Source organism: Pan troglodytes, chromosome 1 (genome assembly GCF_028858775.2).
Source record: "Pan troglodytes isolate AG18354 chromosome 1, NHGRI_mPanTro3-v2.0_pri, whole genome shotgun sequence".
Taxonomy (NCBI): Eukaryota; Metazoa; Chordata; class Mammalia; order Primates; family Hominidae; genus Pan; species Pan troglodytes.
Window position 1 is genome coordinate 184,943,886 of NC_072398.2, and position 18,706 is coordinate 184,962,591.

The 18,706-nt window shown below is 44.9% G+C and overlaps 1 protein-coding gene across 15 annotated transcripts in view; it reads right to left on the reverse strand.

Annotated features, from left to right (window-relative positions):
* MAST2 (microtubule associated serine/threonine kinase 2) overlaps positions 1 to 18,706 on the reverse strand; it is a 236,294-nt gene that overhangs the window by 15,915 nt on the left and 201,673 nt on the right. For all 15 annotated transcript variants that reach the window (XM_063781249.1, XM_016962041.4, XM_016962036.4 and 12 more), the window contains 5 exons: positions 17,975 to 18,053; positions 13,390 to 13,544; positions 11,421 to 11,496; positions 8,853 to 9,062; positions 514 to 615 (listed from right to left, as the gene is read on the reverse strand). In XM_063781249.1, coding sequence (XP_063637319.1) covers positions 514 to 615; positions 8,853 to 9,062; positions 11,421 to 11,496; positions 13,390 to 13,544; positions 17,975 to 18,053 — 622 coding nt within the window. The remainder of the gene's footprint in view (positions 1 to 513; positions 616 to 8,852; positions 9,063 to 11,420; positions 11,497 to 13,389; positions 13,545 to 17,974; positions 18,054 to 18,706) is intronic.

Genomic DNA, 18,706 nt, shown 5'->3' on the forward strand with positions numbered 1-18,706 from the left:
CCGTTACGCTGTGTACTGACCTCAACTGCAACACTTCTTGCAGTATTGTAATTACTATTTACATGTCCTCATGCCTCATGCTTCCCAACTCCACTGTAGAGGAAACATCCCAAGATCAGAGACTGTGCTTTATTCATGTCTATATCTCCAGTGTCTAGCAGGAAGTAGGTACTCAGTCAAGTATTGCTGAAGATAAAATGAAGGACTCAACTTGTGCAAACTAAACTGGGCTATGCTCCTGACGCTTCTCACCCCCAAGACCCCCACTGATGTGAGCCCTGCTCATGTGGGGGTGGCCTAGACTAATAATTCTCCCTGCCACATCCCCTCAGGACCATACATTTGTCCTCACAAAAACCTGTTTAGTCCCCCAATGGTGGCAAATCATATTTAAATAAGGACCTAAGCAACAGAAATGGCAGTGGTTACCACCACAGTTTTGCTGTCATCAGGATACTTCCTCTATAGTCCTCCTCTAAATCTGCCCACCTGACTTTCCTAGAGTCCACTCACCAGGCATTCCAGGAGACGTGCTGGGCGGGCAATGATAATCATCAGCTTTTTCACCAGCTGCATCACAAAAGCCACTTCTGAGCTCTCTGAGCGCTCATGAGCCTATAGAGAAAAGAAGCGTTGCTTAATCTATTGGCCCAGTGTGGCTGGGCTAAGCAGGACCAGACAGGGCAGAGCTGACTCCAAGGAGAAACAATTCGGTAGCATAGAGAGCTCCGCAAAGCAAGGAACTCAGAGAAGGCTGGCTGGCTGTGAGAGGGAGCGAGTTGCTCTTAGGGAACCATTTCTGCTTTAGAACACTATATGACACCAAGAAATGCCACACAGACATACAGCTGTACCTGCTCCTCCATCCAACAAGCCTCACTTACCCTCCAGACCCCAGCTCAAGGGGCAGCTCTCAATGGTGCCTTCACTGATGTTCACTTTCCACCCTAGACTGTAAGGAGTGGAAAGACCTCAAAGCTGAGGAGTCATATGACCAGTAAGTACTTCAGAAGGATCACTCTGGCTGCAGTGTAGAGAGTACACTAAAGAGGGAAAGGCTAAATGCAGGAAAACCCATTAGCAGGCAACTCTAATAATTCAGATGAAAAAGGCATAGGTCAAGGCAGAAGAATGCAGACAAGGGGATAGACATGGGTTACTACAGAAGCAGATAAGGGGTGAAAGAAGCACAACAGAAGGCAACTGCAACTTCAATTTTAGGAAAATTTCAATGAGTAAGTGAAATAGTACCTATAAGAAGCCATTTAGGTGATACATAAAGAATGTACTGCATTTGGTTTTAGAGAAAGAACAGCTAGACAGAAAAGATAAGCTCAGTTCTGGGCGTGCAGTTTCAGGCACCTATATGAGAGTCTCTTGGGTATCTGCTTGGCCAATGGGCCTTTCTCTTTTTTCCTGAGAACTGCTCTGGTTTCTAGGAGCCACATTTGTACTGTGTGTCTGTACCTTCCCTCCCACCTCTAATAGCTGACCAGAGAGGATCACTTTCCTAGGAATTTAAAAAAGGATAGAAAGACAACTGTTAACGTCAGTGTGGCAGAACTGTTTAAGAACTGTGAAAAGAGATGGCCATACCTACCATGGAAATAGAGGAAAAGATGCATACAGAAAAAGGAAGAATGAAGACTTCCTGAGCTTCCTGGAGCTTCTGGTTTCTAGTTCTGGTTCCTTCTTAAGGCCTGGTTATATCCCTCGCTTCAATTCTCTAAGACCTACTCCTTTTACTCTTATAATGTTTCCCTTTACTGTTTAAACTATTCTGAGTCAGTTTCTATTATGTGCAACCAAAGAATAAGAACCAATATAGGGAAGTCAAAGTGGAGGAGTCCAGCAGGCAGCTGGGTGCACTGATCTGAAGCTCAGGAGAACAGTAAGAGTGGCAGCCACATGTGGGAGTCCTCAGCGTAGAGATGACAACTGAAGACATGGGAGCAGGTGGCAAGACATCAGAGAGAGAGTGGAGGAAAGAGAAAGGGGAGACCAGGCATGCCGGATGGTGCCCTGTGACACACCAGTAGGAAGAGGTGGGCAGCAAAGGAACTTGTGAAGAGGCAGCAAGACTGGTGAGAACAGTGAATTGACAACTGGGGAAGGAAGTTTAGGAAGTATTCACTGTGCTCCACCGAGAGGTGGCAGAAGATGGGAACTGAAAGTGGCCACAGGATTTGGCAATTGGCCAGTGAGTTCCTTGGTGAATTTTGGCTGAACAGTTTTGGTAGACTGGTGGGAAGGGAAACTGGAAGGCAGAAGATTGAGTAGTAAATAGGATACAAGGAAAGAAAAACAGTAAATGCTATTGTGAATAGTGCCGCAATAAACATACGTGTGCATGTGTCTTTATAGCAGCATGATTAATAGTCCTTTGGGTATATACCCAGTAATGGGATGGCTGGGTCAAATGGTATTTCTAGTTCTAGATCCCTGAGGAATCGCCACACTGACTTCCACAATGGTTGAACTAGTTTACAGTCCCACCAACAGTATAAAAGTGTTCCTATTTCTCCACATCCTCTCCAGCACCTGTTGTTTCCTGACTTTTTAATGATTGCCATTCTAACTGGTGTGAGATGGTATCTCATTGTGGTTTTGATTTGCACTTCTCTGATGGCCAGTGATGGTGAGCATTTTTTCATGTGTTTTTTGGCTGCATAAATGTCTTCTTTTGAGAAGTGTCTGCTCATGTCCTTCGCCCACTTTTTGATGGGGTTGTTTTTTTTCTTGTAAATTTGAGTTCATTGTAGATTCTGGATATTAGCCCTTTGTCAGATGAGTAGGTTGCGAAAATTTTCTCCCATTTTGTAGGTTGCCTGTTCACTCTGATGGTAGTTTCTTTTGCTGTGCAGAAGCTCTTTCGTTTAATTAGATCCCATTTGTCAATTTTGGCTTTTGTTGCCATTGCTTTTGGTGTTTTAGACATGAAGTCCTTGCCCAAGCCTATGTCCTGAATGGTAATGCCTAGGTTTTCTTCTAGGGTTTTTATGGTTTTAGGTCTAACGTTTAAGGCTTTAATCCATCTTGAATTAATTTTTGTATAAGGTGTACGGAAGGGATCCAATTTCAGCTTTCTACATATGGCTAGCCAGTTTTCCCAGCACCATTTATTAAATAGGGAATTCTTTCCCCATTGCTTATTTTTCTCAGGTTTGTCAAAGATCAGATAGTTGTAGATATGGGGCGTTATTTCTGAGGGCTCTGTTCTGTTCCATTGATCTATATCTCTGTTTTGGTACCAGTACCATGTTGTTTTGGTTACTGTAGCCTTGTAGTATAGTTTGAAGTCAGGTAGTGTGATGCCTCCAGCTTTGTTCTTTTGGCTTAGGATTGACTTGGCGATGCGGGCTCTTTTTTGGTTCCATATGAACTTTAAAGTAGTTTTTTCTAATTCTGTGAAGAAAGTCATTGGTAGCTTGATGGGGATGGCATTGAATCTATAAAAATTACCTTGGTCAGTATGGCCATTTTCACGATATTGATTCTTCCTACCCATGAGCATGGAATGCTCTTCCATTTGTTTGTATCCTATTTCACTGAGCAGTGGTTTGTAGTTCTCCTTGAAGAGGTCCTTCACGTCCCTTGTAAGCTGGATTCCTAGGTATTTTATTCTCTTTGAAGCAATTGTGAATGGGAGTTCACTCATGATTTGGCTGTTTGTCTGTTATTGGTGTATAAGAATGCTTGTGATTTTTGTACATTGATTTTGTATCCTGAGACTTTGCTGAAGTTGCTTATCAGCTTAAGGAGATTTTGGGCTGAGACAATGGGGTTTTCTAGATATACAATCATGTCATCTGGAAACAGGGACAATTTGACTTCCTCTTTTCCTAATTGAATACTCTTTATTTCCTTCTCCTGCCTCATTGCCCTGGCCAGAACTTCCAAAACTATGTTGAATAGGAGTGGTCAGAGAGGGCATCCCTGTCTTGTGCCAGTTTTCAAAGGGAATGCTTCCAGTTTTTGCCCACTCAGTATGATATTGGCTGTGGGTTTGTCATAGATAGCTCTTATTATTTTGAGATACATCCCATCAATACCTAATTTATTGAGAGTTTTTAGCATGAAGGGTTGTTGAATTTTGTCAAAGGCCTTTTCTGCATCTATTGAGATAATCATGTGGTTTTTGTCTTTGGTTCTGTTTATATGCTGGATTACGTTTATTGATTTACGTATATTGAACCAGCCTTGCATCCCAGGGATGAAGCCCACTTGATCATGGTGGATAAGCTTTTTGATGTGCTACTGGATTCGGTTTGCCAGTATTTTATTGAGGATTTTTGCATCAATGTTCATCAAGGATATTTGTCTAAAATTCTCTTTTTTAGTTGTGTCTAGACTGGTGGGAAGGGAAACTGGAAGGCAGAAGATTGAGTAGTAAATAGGATACAAGGATTCATTAATTTTTTGAAGGGTTTTTTGTGTCTCTATTTCCTTCAGTTCTGCTCTGATTTTAGTTATTTCTTGCCTTCTGCTAGCTTTTGAATGTGTTGCTCTTGCTTTTCTAGTTCTTTTAATTGTGATGTTAGGGTGTCAATTTTGGATCTTTCCTGCTTTCTCTTGTGGGCATTTAGTGCTATAAATTTCCCTCTACACACTGCTTTGAATGTGTCCCAGAGATTCTGGTATGTTGTGTCTTTGTTCTCGTTGGTTTCAGAGAACATCTTTATTTCTGCCTTCATTTCGTTATGTACCCAGTAGTCATTCAGGAGCAGGTTGTTCTGTTTCCATGTAGTTGAGTGGTTTTGAGTGAGTTTCTTAATCCTGAGTTCTAGTTTGATTGCACTGTGGTCTGAGAGACAGTTTGTTATAATTTCTGTTCTTTTACATTTGCTGAGGAGAGCTTTACTTCCAACTATGTGGTCAATTTTGGAATAGGTGTGGTGTGGTGCTGAAAAAAATGTATATTCTGTTGATTTGGGGTGGAGGGTTCTGTAGATGTCTATTAGGTCCGCTTGGTGGAGAGCTGAGTTCAATTCCTGGGTATCCTTGCTAACTTTCTGTCTCGCTGATCTGTCTAATGTTGACAGTGGGGTGTTAAAGTCTCCCATTATTATTGTGTGGGAGTCTAAGTCTCTTTGTAGGTCATTCAGGACTTGCTTTATGAAACTGGGTGCTCCTGTATTGGGTGCATATATATTTAGGATAGTTAGCTCTTCTTGTTGAATTGATCCCTTAACCAACCCAAATGTCCAACAATGATAGACTGGATTAAGAAAACGTGGCACATATACACCATGGAATACTATGCAGCCACAAAAAATGATGAGTTCATGTCCTTTGTAGGGACATGGATGAAATTGGAAATCATCATTCCCAGTAAACTATCGCAAGAACAAAAAACCAAACACCGCATATTCTCACTCATAGGTGGGATTGAACAATGAGGACACATGGACACAGGAAGGGGAACATCACACTCTGGGGACTGTTGTGGGGTGGGGGGAGGGGGGAGGGATAGCATTAGGAGATATACCTAATGCTAAATGACGAGTTAATGGGTGCAGCACACCAGCATGGCTCATGTATACATATGTAACTAACCTGCACATTGTGCACATGTACCCTAAAACTTAAAGTATAATAATAATAAAAAAAAGAAAAATACATAATCAAATTAAATAGTATTAAAAATCAATGAAAACGAAGATATAATTACCAATAATATCTTAGATTCTAATGGCTATTATTTTCAAATTGTACCACATTTTCCTAAATATCTTCCCATGAATGCCTAATTAGGATTATTTTTGCTTACAAATTATTTTAAAATTATTTTTCTTTGGAAAAAAAAAACACAGTAAATGAGGACTTTTCTTCTTTTAAAGTATTGGTTATGAAATGAAGAGAAAGGTTGAGCAGTTGGTGAAATCCCATTTATTCTTTTAAAACCTGTCTCCTGTTCCCAACACACATATACACACACACGAGAAGAAAAAGAATTGCTGTCTTTAACATGTTCTCTTGGCTGTTCATGCATACCACATGGTACTGTCATGCTGTTTCATAATGAGCTGTCTGTCTCTACAGCTACACTGCTGGGCCTAGTGAGTAAAGAGGCTCTGTGTCTTTTTCTTTTCTTTTTTTTTTTTTGAGACAGAGTTTCACTTTTATTGCCCAGGCTGGAGTACAATGGCATGATCTTGGCTCACCGCAACCTCCACCTCCTGAGTTCAAGCGATTCTCCTGCCTCAGCCTCCCGAGCGGCTGGGATTACAGGCGTGCGTCACCATGCTCAGCTAATTTTGTATTTTTAGTAGAGATGGGTTTTCTCCGTGTTGATCAGGCTGGTCTGGAACTCCCGACCTCAGGTGATCTGCCTGCCTCAGCCTCCCAAAGTGCTGGGATTACAGGAGTGAGCCACCGCACCTGGCCCTGTTTCTTTCCTCAAATGCTAAGCCTAGCAGAATGCCTCCTATACAGCAGATGTCAGTCAATGTTTGTTGACTGTTTGAAAATGTATGATCTTAGGCTCTGGAATAAGCCAAATCTGGGTTGGGTCCTGGTTTTGCTACTTAAAAAAATCAGTTATCTTGAGCTAACTTAGTTTCCTTATCTGTAAATTTAGGAAATAATATTAAGTACCTTTCTTACACGGTTGTGAAGATTTAACCAGATAAATTAAATGAGGTAATGTAGTGTCTAGCATGTATTAAATGCTCCATAAATGTTACTGACTTTTATTATTCTAAAATCTGATCAGGTCATTTTTCAATTTGTCACATTGGATGATACCCACTGCCTTCATGATACAATCTAAGCTCCTCACAAGGCCGTTCAGCATCTGGCCCCCAGTCCAACTCTTCAAATTCATCTGCCAGCTGGTCAGTTGTAGCGGCTCACACCTGTAATCCCAGCACTTTGAGAGGCCGAGGCAGGGCGATCACTTGAGGTCAGGAGTTTGAGACCAGCCTGGCCAACATGGTGAAATGCCTGGCTAGTGTAGAGACGGGGTCTCACTTTGTTGCTCAGGCTGGTCTCAAGCTCCTGGGCTCAAGTGATCCTTCCATCCTGGCCTCCCAAAGTGCTGGGATTACAGGCATGAGCCACTGTGCCCAAGCAAAAGGTTGTTTATGCTGTTTTCTAGCTTCAGTGAACTCCTACCTGTTTGTTAAGATCTAGCCTTCTCTGAACTTTCCACAAAGAGTCAGCATATTCTCCTCTGTGCTCAGAACCTACTTATCTCTAGTGCTCGTCAATCACATTGTATTGCAGTCAGTGGAAGTGAGAGAATTCATATAAAGTATTCAGTATAGTAATAACTGTTATTTTTATTAAGTACATGTTGATGGGTCTGTAACCTCACTGATGGCAAATTCCCTAAGATAGAGCCTGCACTGAATTCTTTTCTGCATTCCAAGGGCTTCACAAATTAGGGAACAGATGAACAAACTGGCTCCAAATTCAGTGCTCTTCCTATTGTATCAAACAACCTAACCACACAAGCAGTCAGTCTGGGAAAATGCCTAAAGGTTTTGGGCAAGGCTCTGACTTTAGCATTTTAGAAGATAAATCTTAAACATACCAGGAAACTTGGAAGTTACTCTACATTAATCCTTTACCTGATGCAGTAATCCCTGATTCCTATATGTCTCTGGGGTACCCCTTTCCATTGCTGGAAAACTGTCAGAAACCTTTTCTTGAACAGAAACAAACAGCTACCAGTGATTTTCATGGGACTCTGGCTTTCTAAAGTTATACTTCTACAATGTTTTATTTTAAGTATTTCTTTTGAAATCACAAAAAGGTATTTTTGTAGAAGGAACTACTTTTTCACCTATTAAATCAAAACCTTTCTCGCTGTAACTTCTGCCCACTGGACTAATTATGTCTTTCAGGGGTACTAAGAACAATCTGCTCTCTTTTATATGTGAGAAACTTTCTACTACTTGACAACAATAATCATGATCATCTTTAGTCACCCTTTCTCTAGATTCAACTGTTCTCTGAAAATTTGTTTAAACTCCCTGCTCCTTCTTATTTCTAGATGAACACACTGATGTCCTTTTGATCATTAGCCCTGGGCCCTCAGCTCAGTTGGTACTACTCCAGAGAGAGAGGTCTTGGTCTGGAGGTAATAAGGGGTTCTGGACTGGGAAATTCTCTAGTGACGTGATGAGCTCTGGGGGGACAGGCACATCCTCTCTCCCCCAAACTGTATTAATGGATAACATGGAGCCGCTGTGGTCTGAGTGAGATGGCATCTGGCCACCTTAATCAAGAGGCTGATAGCAAAGGAAGCACTCGTGCAGGAAGCAGTGCTTAAGAACTCTCATGTGCTTTGGTCTTGGCCATCTCTGGATTACTTTACCTTTAGCCTCCCAGAGATTTTTTCACACCAGCGAGGATCAGGTCTCAAAACATGTAAGTCCCAACTAGAGAACTTCTCACCATGCAAATGGCTAAACCCATCGTGCAAGCCTCATACCTGTTTTCCCTTGGCTGAGGATAAACAGTCTGAAGGCTCTGCTTAAACCAGTATTTCCAGTAGAAGAAAGCCCGTCACAGCCACTGGAGCCACTTTTTGGCTTTGGGTAGCAAACCTCCTAGTCAAATACTTATGACTACTACCCATGGTGGAGCTTCGCGTAATACAACAAAGTAATACAATTTTGGATTTAGAAAAGGAACAGAAGTGACTTCCTTTGATACCAAGCAGGCTTCTCTCAGTATTGCAGGGGACTGAGGAGGAATCTAAGTCCCTCAGTTCTACCTTTGAGGGTGGGTAACAAGCAGTCTGTGAAGACTGAGAATACCACTAATGCCCTAATCTTAGCTTGGGATTATGAATCCAATACCAGGTGGAGGTTTTTTCAGAACCCCAGCACAAGGACACTCACATCTTGTAAAAGTTTCTCCAAATTCTCTTGAAGTTCGTAGAAGTATTGTGATGTAATGAGGCCACTCCGAGATTTATCCAGGCAGTCTCGAGCCATCTCAATCACCTGATGATGAATAAAGCTCAGGGCTCCATCTGCCAAGGGCAGCACGCTGTCTGGAGTGTTGGAGGAAATAAACTCTGCTAGTCGCTCTTCCATTTGTGCGGTGGCCTGGGAAGAAAAGCAAGAAAGAAACACTTCCCTTCTAGTTCCAGCTCAGTTGGAGCTAAGCCTGAAGGACCTGGAAATAGCAAAATAATGGGCTCCCTCTGATCCTGGTTTCCTTAAACTGCATTTGGGAAACCTGATAACTGAAGACATTAATAGATCACCTTCAAGTAAAGTCAACTCAAGATGCCTTAGCTTTATATTCAAGGCCCTCTTTCACCTGGTCTTGCCCATCTCCCCCAACTCCCTCCAGGGCAAGCTCTTTTGCTGTACGGACACACAGGTGTTTGCTATCTTCCTCCTTTACTATGCTGTTTCATGCCTGTCTGTTTATGCTGTTCCCAGTGTGTGGCTTTTTCACCCTGCCAAGCCTGCCTGACAAACTCCTAATTCTCCTTCTAATCTCAGTTCAAATATTGTGTCTCCTCTGGGAAGTCTTTCATTTCCCCAGGCAAATGGGTTTCCATTCCTCTGTTCTTCCACTGGACCTCCCAACTGTGTAAACTTAGTGTATGGGCACTGCTGGTTTCTAAACTGGGAAGTTTGTTAAGTGAGAGAGAGTTTCATTTATCTCAGGATCCTCTTACTTAACCTTAGGACCCAAGGGAGTTAGGCAGGTGCTTGGAGAGCTGCTTAGTGAACCTGTCTGGTCACAGATGGTGAGTTGGAATGGGGGGACTGTGGATAGGAACATGACCCTGGCCTGGATCCCCAGCAGAGGAGAATGGAGGTCTGGCTCCAAACCTCTTAGGGACCTAACTACACAGTCATGTCAAAATGACAGACACACATCTGTGAACGAGTTCTTAGCTGCCTATCTAAGCTGTCTATCTAAGACTCTGCCTTATTTCTTTTGCTACCAGGTGGTGATTTCTGATTTCCAGTGTGTGTTTAGGCAAATGTATACCTACATACATATATATGTGGTGTGTCTACATGGAGAATGAAAGAGGAAGAGGGTGAAAAAGTGGGAGTAGAGGAGAAAGAAGGAAGTGAAGGAATCTTAACACATTTTCTCCAACAACAGTTCATCCTATAGGAAGGAACTGGAAACATGCCTATAAACACAAACATCCAATGCTACAAAAACACCTAACATACAAGGAGGAGGAGGACAAGCATGAGATACATTTCTCAACATTATATACTTGCAAACTTCATAAACACCATATACGTCAAAATGAATTCCTAGGTGTTTGTTCTGCCTCCTTCTTCATGCTTATTGTCTAGTGCCCACTCCAAAGCTGGAAAGCACAGACCACAGGGCACAGGTTCTGCAGTCCAGTATCCCCTCTCAGTCAGGAACAGGGCCTATCTTCAGGAGGCCAGGTCAGAGCGTACAGGCATGTGGTGTTGAAAAAGACATGCAAATGGGGCCAGGTACAGTGGCTGGCTCATGCCTGTAATCCCAGCACTTTGGGAGGCTGAGGCAGGTGGATCACCTGAGGTCAGGATTTCGAGACCAGCCTGGCCAACATGGCAAAACCCATCTCTACTAAAAATACAAAAATTAGCCGGGCGTGGTGGCGCATGCCTGTAGTCCCAGCATCTCAGGAGGCTGAGGCAGGAGAATTGTCTGAACCCCGGAGGCAGAGGTTGCAGTGAGCCGAGATGGTGCCATTGCACTCCAGCCTGGGTGACAGAGCAAGACTCCATCTCTTAACAAAAAAAGAGACATGCAAATGGGAAACAAGATCCTAGTTCCATATACAAGGAGGTTCACAGCCAAGCAGCAGAGTTATGAATGCTACTTCTCAGCTATCTCAGGATAACAACCTACTTTCCTTCCTCAGCATTTTCCTGCTTGAAAATGAAAATTCAGATGTTAGCAAGCAACTCTGAGATCTGTCTCCCACTCCTACTGCTCTCTCTGGCCTTCTTGCCAGTGCAGCCTACTTCTGTCTGTGTACTCTCTGACACCTGGTAATGAGGTGCTGCTTAAGAAATCTCTATCAAATGAATATGCCACCAGAGGGCAAATCCTGTAATGAGTGAACCCTGACTCATGGATCCTCATGTGCACAGTGAGAAGTAAAGCCTCCAGTTCTTTCTTTCCTCTTTAATATATGGTGGGCTACCTTTCTGACATTCCCCTCTGGATAACTCTACTTCTGGGTAGTGAAGAAACAAAGGCTCTGCAAATACAGTTCCCAAACTCATAGCTTCCTGCTGTCTCCTTCTCAAGCAGTCTGGAAGCCCTTGTTGCTGTGTCCACAGCCTCCTGGCTGACTTTCTGTTCTTCTTCTTGGTTATCTCTGGAGGTAGCACTTCATTCCTTCACTCCAGAGTCTTCCCATTGGGGCTGGCTGTAGGCAGCCACCCTGAGGGGTATTGCCACTCTCCTTTTAAATGGATCCTTACCTTTGGGAATCTTTCTTTGTAAACATGATTCATCATTATTATTTCACTGTCAAAGGATACTGGGGATCGTCCGGGACTAAAAAAGAAAGAAATGATTGTGTTACTTTAGTGCTATGGAACTATCAAGAAGAAAGATGGCCATCCCCAGAGACCCTGCCCCTCCCACCATCTTCAGCAGCTACATACTCCCACTTTAATGGGTACTGAGTTCTAGAGCCTTTCTTATTCCTGGAGTTTCCAGTGTACCTTGTTCAGTTCAAAATGGTACTATATGGAGCTAGGCTTGGTTTTCACAAAGACCTCTTCTAGGCTAGAAAGACCTAGAAAGGGACCTACTCCTAAGCTCACTGGTGGCTTTCCCAGGATAACCTCCCCCGGAGTAGGATTCTCTGTGTCCTCTTAGTTTTGGTCAATAGGGTTGGGTGTGCCCCAGCATATTCTTGGGAACAAAACAAATAAAAAAACTACCAAAAAGGAAGACGGTGCACACGTACATTTTTTTCCAAACTAGCTGCAGCCATGGACCTAACCTGGGGATGAATGAGGCCAGTCCAGACTGTTGTGAGTTATACATCTGGGTGATTTACTGAAGGCAGCCGATATGTTTTCTGCCTTAATTTATTGTCTTCCCTGATAACCTAAATCTCCCCCTCTGGCTCATGTGTCGTTGTATCTCCTTAAAAAAATTTCAAAGTTGGAGCCACACAGTTGAATGGGTATGTGGGTCTTGCCCAGTTTACTGCCCCTGACACATGATCCCAGATGTTCTAGGTTCACAACTGTCCCACTCTGTCTTTCTTCCCTGGAATGTGCCATGTTTTGCCTGCTGTACTGCTGCACATTACCAAGGATTTAAGAGTAATATAGCATGGATTTCTCTGAGCATCACTGTGGGCCTCTCAATCTCAACTGGCCTAAAAGGTACCCTTCTCTGTGTATGGGTTGTTGAGAACACCAAGACTCAGGTGTTCCTCTGTGACACAGAGAAAGGCACTGGAGCCTCAGATACCATCTTCATCAATCTCTACACCTGAACCAGTCATTGTGGTCTGGCCCAGCTTACTCCCTGTCACTCCTGGTGCAGTGCCAGCATTACCTGAGGGGATTCTTTCTGGGAGGAACTGCTGCTCCTCTGGGATCCTACCCTGCACATCTTAGCAAATTAATTACTTCTTAGGGACCCTGCAAAACTGAGCTCAGTCATTAAAGTCATGTTCATTTTAATCTCCATCACCTTCCTTAACCTAAAATTCTGGCACTGATTTACCAGCTAATGCCAAAGAGAATCGAAAATTAATCAGCAGCTGTTAAGGTTAGTTTGGTTTGATGAAGATGTGCCCAGGTGATTCACAGAATAAAGACATATTCAAATGGACATTTAATTCTGCTTTTGAAATGGGCTTCTTCCCCACGCCAGCAACCTGTCTTCAGCAGCAACTTTTTTAGCTGGCCTAGATCATACACCCAGGGCCAATGGGTTCTGGAGCCAGATAACCATCAGAATTGATGATACCATTGTTCTCCTTTTACCAGATGTAATCTAAAGTATATTTCTGCTGCTAACTACCTTTAAACAGAAAAAGAGAGGGACCACTTGACAGTATTGTTAAATACCTCCTGGGGTGATGGGTTGAGCTGTACCTGAAGCCAAAAATAGCTTGGGCTTTGTTGAACTTGACTCACTCAAGCTGGCCAATGTATTATGCCAGGGGTTAGCAAATTACAGCCTGCAGACTAACTATGGCCTGCTACTTTTTTTTTTTTTTTTGTAAATAAAGTTTATATATTATTTGTGGATACTTTCATACTACAACAGCAGAGTTGAGGAATGTGACAGAGATATATGGCCTATAAAGCCTAAAAATATTTACTATCTTGGCCCTTTATAGCATAAGTGTGCCCACCTCTGTGTTATGCAAACAAGCTGAAATCCACATGCACTGGAACAGTGGGCAGAGAGCACCCTCACCTGAGGCTCCGGGAGCGAGGCCGCATGGCTGGGGACTGCCGTCCTTCCTCATCTGGTACGCTCTCTGTGCTGAAATGCTTCGTCAAAAAGTGCAGCTCATCAGCTGTAGGCTGGAAAGGCAACTGATGCAGCTTTTCCTGTGAGGAGCATGATGACTAGAGGGGAAAACATTAAGAAGTGGCATTAAAGACATGTCCCAGAGCAGTCCAAGAATGGGGAAGGACTGAAAATGGTCAGGGAACTTCCCAGTCTCTATAAACCCAAAGCAGGTCTTCTTTCCCCTACTCCCTTAGCCTTGCCTGTGCTTGATCCTGTTTTTCTCCAGCCCTTCAGAGCCCTCAGCCCTGAGGAATTCAATATACTGGAGTCCTTCAAGGGTTGTGCAGGGAGTTGGGCCCAGACCTTCATGGAATTTTAGAACTGCAAAAGTAGTTAATAAATCATGCTTCCTCACTTGGGACATGTTTTAGGTGTACCCAGCTGCAAATAACATCCTCTTAAGTTCGCCCTTCCACAATCTTGAGAGAGCCACCCTGGGGGCAGCTCAGCAATGTTTCCTTTGGCTGTTATCTGGAGGAGAAGTGCCTTTGCTGGGGCTGTGAAGGCTGTGCCCAGACTCACTCAAGCTGGCCAATGTATTATGCCAGGGGTTAGCAAACTACAGCCTGCAGACCAACTATGGCCTGATGTCCAGCAGGCAAGAAAATCCAGCAGGGCCCGTCCGGGAGGTGAGGGGCGCCTCTGCCCGGCCGCCCCTACTGGGAAGTGAGGAGCCCCTCTGCCCGGCCAGCCGCCCCGTCCGGGAGGGAGGTGGGGGGGTCAGCCCCCCTGCCCGGCCAGCCGCCCCGTCTGGGAGGTGAGGGGCGCCTCTGCCCGGCCGTCCCTACTGGGAAGTGAGGAGCCCCTCTGCCCGGCCAGCCGCCCGGTCCGGGAAGGAGGTGGGGGGGTCAGCCCCCCGCCAGGCCAGCCGCCCCATCCGGGAGGGAGGTGGGGGGGTCAGCCCCCCGCCCGGCCAGCCGCCCCGTCCGGGAGGTGAGGGGCGCCTCTGCCCGGCCGCCCCTACTGGGAAGTGAGGAGCCCCTCTGCCTGGCCAGCCGCCCCGTCTGGGAGGGAGCTGGGGGGTCAGCCCCCCGCCCGGCCAGCCGCCCGGTCCGGGAGATGAGGGGCGCCTCTGCCCGGCCGCCCCTACTGGGAAGTGAGGAGCCCCTCTGCCCGGCCACCGCCCCGTCTGGGAGGTGTACCCGGCAGCTCATTGGGAATGGGCCATGATGACAATGGCGGTTTTGTGGAATAGAAGCGGGGGAAAGGCGGGGAAGGGATTGAGAGATCGGATGGTTGCCATGTCTGTGTAGAGGGAGGTAGACACGGGAGACTTTTCATTTTGTTCTGTACTAGGAAAAATTCTTCTGCCTTGTGATCCTGTTGATCGGTGACCTTACCCCCAACTCTGTGCTCTCTGAAACATGTGCTGTGTCCACTCAGGGTTAAATGGATTAAGGGTGGTGCAAGATGTGCTTTGTTATACAGATGCTTGAAGGCAGCATGCTCGTTAAAAGTCATCACCACTCCCTAATCTCAAATACCCAGGGACACAAACACTACGGAAGGCCGCAGGGTCCTCTGCATAGGAAAACCAGAGACCTTTGTTCACTTGTTTATCTGCTGACCCTCCCTCCACTATTGTCCTATGACCCTGCCAAATCCCCCTCTGTGAGAAACACCCAAGAATGATCAATAAAAATAAATAAATTAATAAAAAAAAAAAAAAAAGAAAATCCAGCAGGGAAGAAAATTACTTTTACATCTGGACCTGAAGATTAGGCTTGACCTGAAAACACTCATGAATTCTAAACATGGCTCAGTGACTGAGGATTCCTCACAACAGCACTGCCAATCTCAATAGGCCATCTGAGGGAGGGTGCTCGGCTATCACAGGACTTCTACAGGCGCAGCTAATGCTGAAGCACCCATTCAGTCCCAGGATCAGGGGACTCCCCCCTCCATTACCTGACAAGACTGACAAAGAGAACAGGCAAGTCAGGGCCAGCCCAAGTTCTATTTACCAAACTAATCAATGATCTGGGGTTTTTTGTTTTTTTTTTTTGAGACAGAGTTTCGCTCTTGTTGCCCAGGCTGGAGTGCAATGGCACGATCTTAGCTCACTGCAACCTCCGCCTCCCGGGTTCAAGTGACTCTCCTGCCTCAGCCTCCTGAGTAGTTGAGATTACAGGTATGTGCCACCATGCCCGGGTAATTTTGTATTTTTAATAAAGATGGGGTTTTTCCACGTTGGTCAGGCTGGTCTGGAACTCCCGACCTCAGGTGATCTGCCCGCCTTGGCCTCCCAAAGTGCTGGGATTACAGGCGTGAGCCACCGCGCCCAGCCTGTTTGTTTTTTTAGAGACAGGATTCTGTTCTGTTGTCCTGGCTGGAGTGCAGTGGCGTTATCATAGCTCACTGCTGCCTCAAACTTCTGGGCTCAAGTGATCCTCATGCCTCAGCCTCCCAAGCAGCTGAAACTGCAGGTGCATGCCACCATGTCCAGCTATTTTTTTTTTAAGTGACAGGGTCTTGCTGTGTTGTCCAGGCTGGTCTTTTGGAACTCCTGCTTTGACCTCTCAAAGTGCTGAGATTATAGGCCTGAGCTACTGCTCCCAGAGCCAAGGTTTAAATATCTAAATCCATTTAAGAATCAAAGCTAAAGCACCACACTGAGATAACTCTGTTGTCACAGGCTCAATAAACAAGTGAGAAATCAGCATTTCTTTTTTGCTAACAGTGCACATTTTCTCTCATAGAATGCTATAATACATGAAGTTATAAACAGCGAGTGAGATGTCTCCACAGGGTTATTTCTTGGCCACATTTTAATAAATGATTTGGATCAAAGTTGCAAAAAATATTCTTACCAGCTATAGCTAACATGAAACTAGTGAGGCAATGTAAACTACAGTGGGCAAAACTGGTATTTTAAAGAATCCTAATAAGCTGGAGCAATGAGTTAAGTCTATTAAAATTTGCAGATGAGACTTACCTTGGTTCTAAAAAAATCACTTGTTTGAGTAAAGAGTTATGGGAAAGGGGATTTTTTTTTTTTTTTTTTGAGATAGTCTTGCTCTGTCACCCAGGCTGGAGTGCAGTGGTGTGATCTCGGCTCACGGCAATCTCCGCCTCCTGGGTTCAAGCGATTCTCCTGCCTCAGCCTCCTGAGACGCTGGGACTACAGGCGCCCACCACCACGCCCAGCTAATTTTTTGTATTTTTAGTGGAGACGGGGTTTCACCATGTTAGCCACGATGGTCTCGATCTCCTGACCTTGCGATCAGCCTGCCTCAGCCTCCCAAAGTGCCAGGATTACAGGTGTGAGCCACTGCGCCTGGCCCGGGAAGGGGAATGTTTATTAGAGAAAGATCTTAAACTTAACAGTTGCCAAAGACCAATGACATCTTTGGATTAATGTGATAGTAGTATCTAGGTTGGGAGAGGAAATGTACTCCTTTTCCCTGCTCGAGATTCAGGAATAAAGGCACACTGAGCAGGGAAGACCTGAAGAATGCTGCAAGTAATGGGGATGGGGTCAGCAGGTCTACGGCCTGCTTCTGTATGGCCTTCAAAGACTAAAACATTTACTCCACGTTGGGCTCTTTACAGAAAAAGTTGGCCAACCTTGTCACTGTGGTTTTAATAAAAGTTGCTCGGCTGGGTGTGGCAGTTCACGCCTGTAATCCTAGCACTTTGGGAAGCCAAGGCAGATGGATTGCTTGAGCCCAGAAATTTGGGACCAGCCTGGGAAACATGATGAAACCCCCTCTCTACAAAAAATTAGCCTGCTACAGGGTGGTGGCATGCCCCTGCAGTCCCAGTCTACTTAGGAGGCTGAGGTGGGAGGATCATCTGAGCCTGGGGAGGTTGAAGCTGCAGCGAGCCGTGATTGCGCCACTGCACTCCAGCCTGGGTGACAGTGACACTCTTTCAAAAAAAAAAAAAGTTGCTCAATGAGGGCTTACTTAAGGGTCAATTGTGCATAGCAGCAATTAGTACAGCTCTTGTGTTTTAGGCTAAAACATTCTCCAAAAGAAATAAACGTTTTAGAGACAGGTCCAGCTTTTTGCTTCATATGCATCAAACTTGGATATCAAATAACAATCACTCTTCCCTTCTTTTTTGAAAGAAAAAGGTGAAAAAGAGGGGAGAGTCTACCAAGTGCTTCAGATATGAGAAAGGTGATCTGCTCTTGGTTCCAGTTCTAGAAATAAGGATGGAGGAGTAGGGGAAGTGTGCTTAGGAGTCCCCATATCTGGTCTCACTGTCAAAGCAAAAGTTCATCCTCAAGCTCTCCTCTGCCTCCACTAGAAGTAACTGATTCCCAGAGAGGGCACTGGTCATCCTTTCCGAAGGCACTTATGGAGCTGGCTATGGTTGGGAAGGGACCCCAGCCCTCTGTTGCACCCAACATCATCTCTCAGCAACCTCTCTGAGTTTGACTTTGGAGAAAAAGTTGAGAACCATTTTGTGACACTAGATAACCCAAAGGGAAGTACTTCCTTAGGGTGAAGGAAGTATGGCCACAGATTTGGCTACTTACTGAGACAGTGGAGCTAGGAGTGTTAGTTCCATATCCTGAAGAGGGCAAAGAGGCCAAAGACCAGCGCCGCCCATCAGTCCTGTATGCAAGAAAAAGTATTAGGCAGTTTCTGCAGGACTACACCCTGACCCACAACCTGCCTGTCTGTTCATCAGCATTTTGGGGGCAGTTGATTCACTGTAGGGCTCCTCCTTAAGACATTACTGCTCAGTCCAGTACATGCTTTTATATCTCTCCCCTACAGAGGGCTTATTGTTGTTTTCCCTGCAAAGACAGACATCTCTGACTATAAAATAGTCCATAACTTTGTATAACAGAAGAACATCTGTCATATAATACTGTGGTTTTGGAATATATATTTTCATACTCTCAACTTACTTTCATAGAAACAATGACAGAGGATTCCAGCTATAGGCAACATTACAAGATAGAACTGCCACTGAAATGCAGCTATTTCCATTTGTGAAGGCTCCGTGTTAAGGGCTCTTTGGTCTTCCCCAGGCCACTGGCTGACAACAGGAAGAAGTGGGCCACCATCTGGGTCTGAACTGAGCTAATCAATGGGAAACAGTTATAGGCTGCCTAGGAGCCGTTAGGACTCATAAAACCAATATTTGGGAATGTCTGTTGAAGAGTGACAGTAACTTTATGAAAGAGGAGGGAGGTGACATACCCTTAGCTGTATATGAGACTTTGGGGGAGGCTTCCTGCTGCTCTCAAAAGGATGCTCCC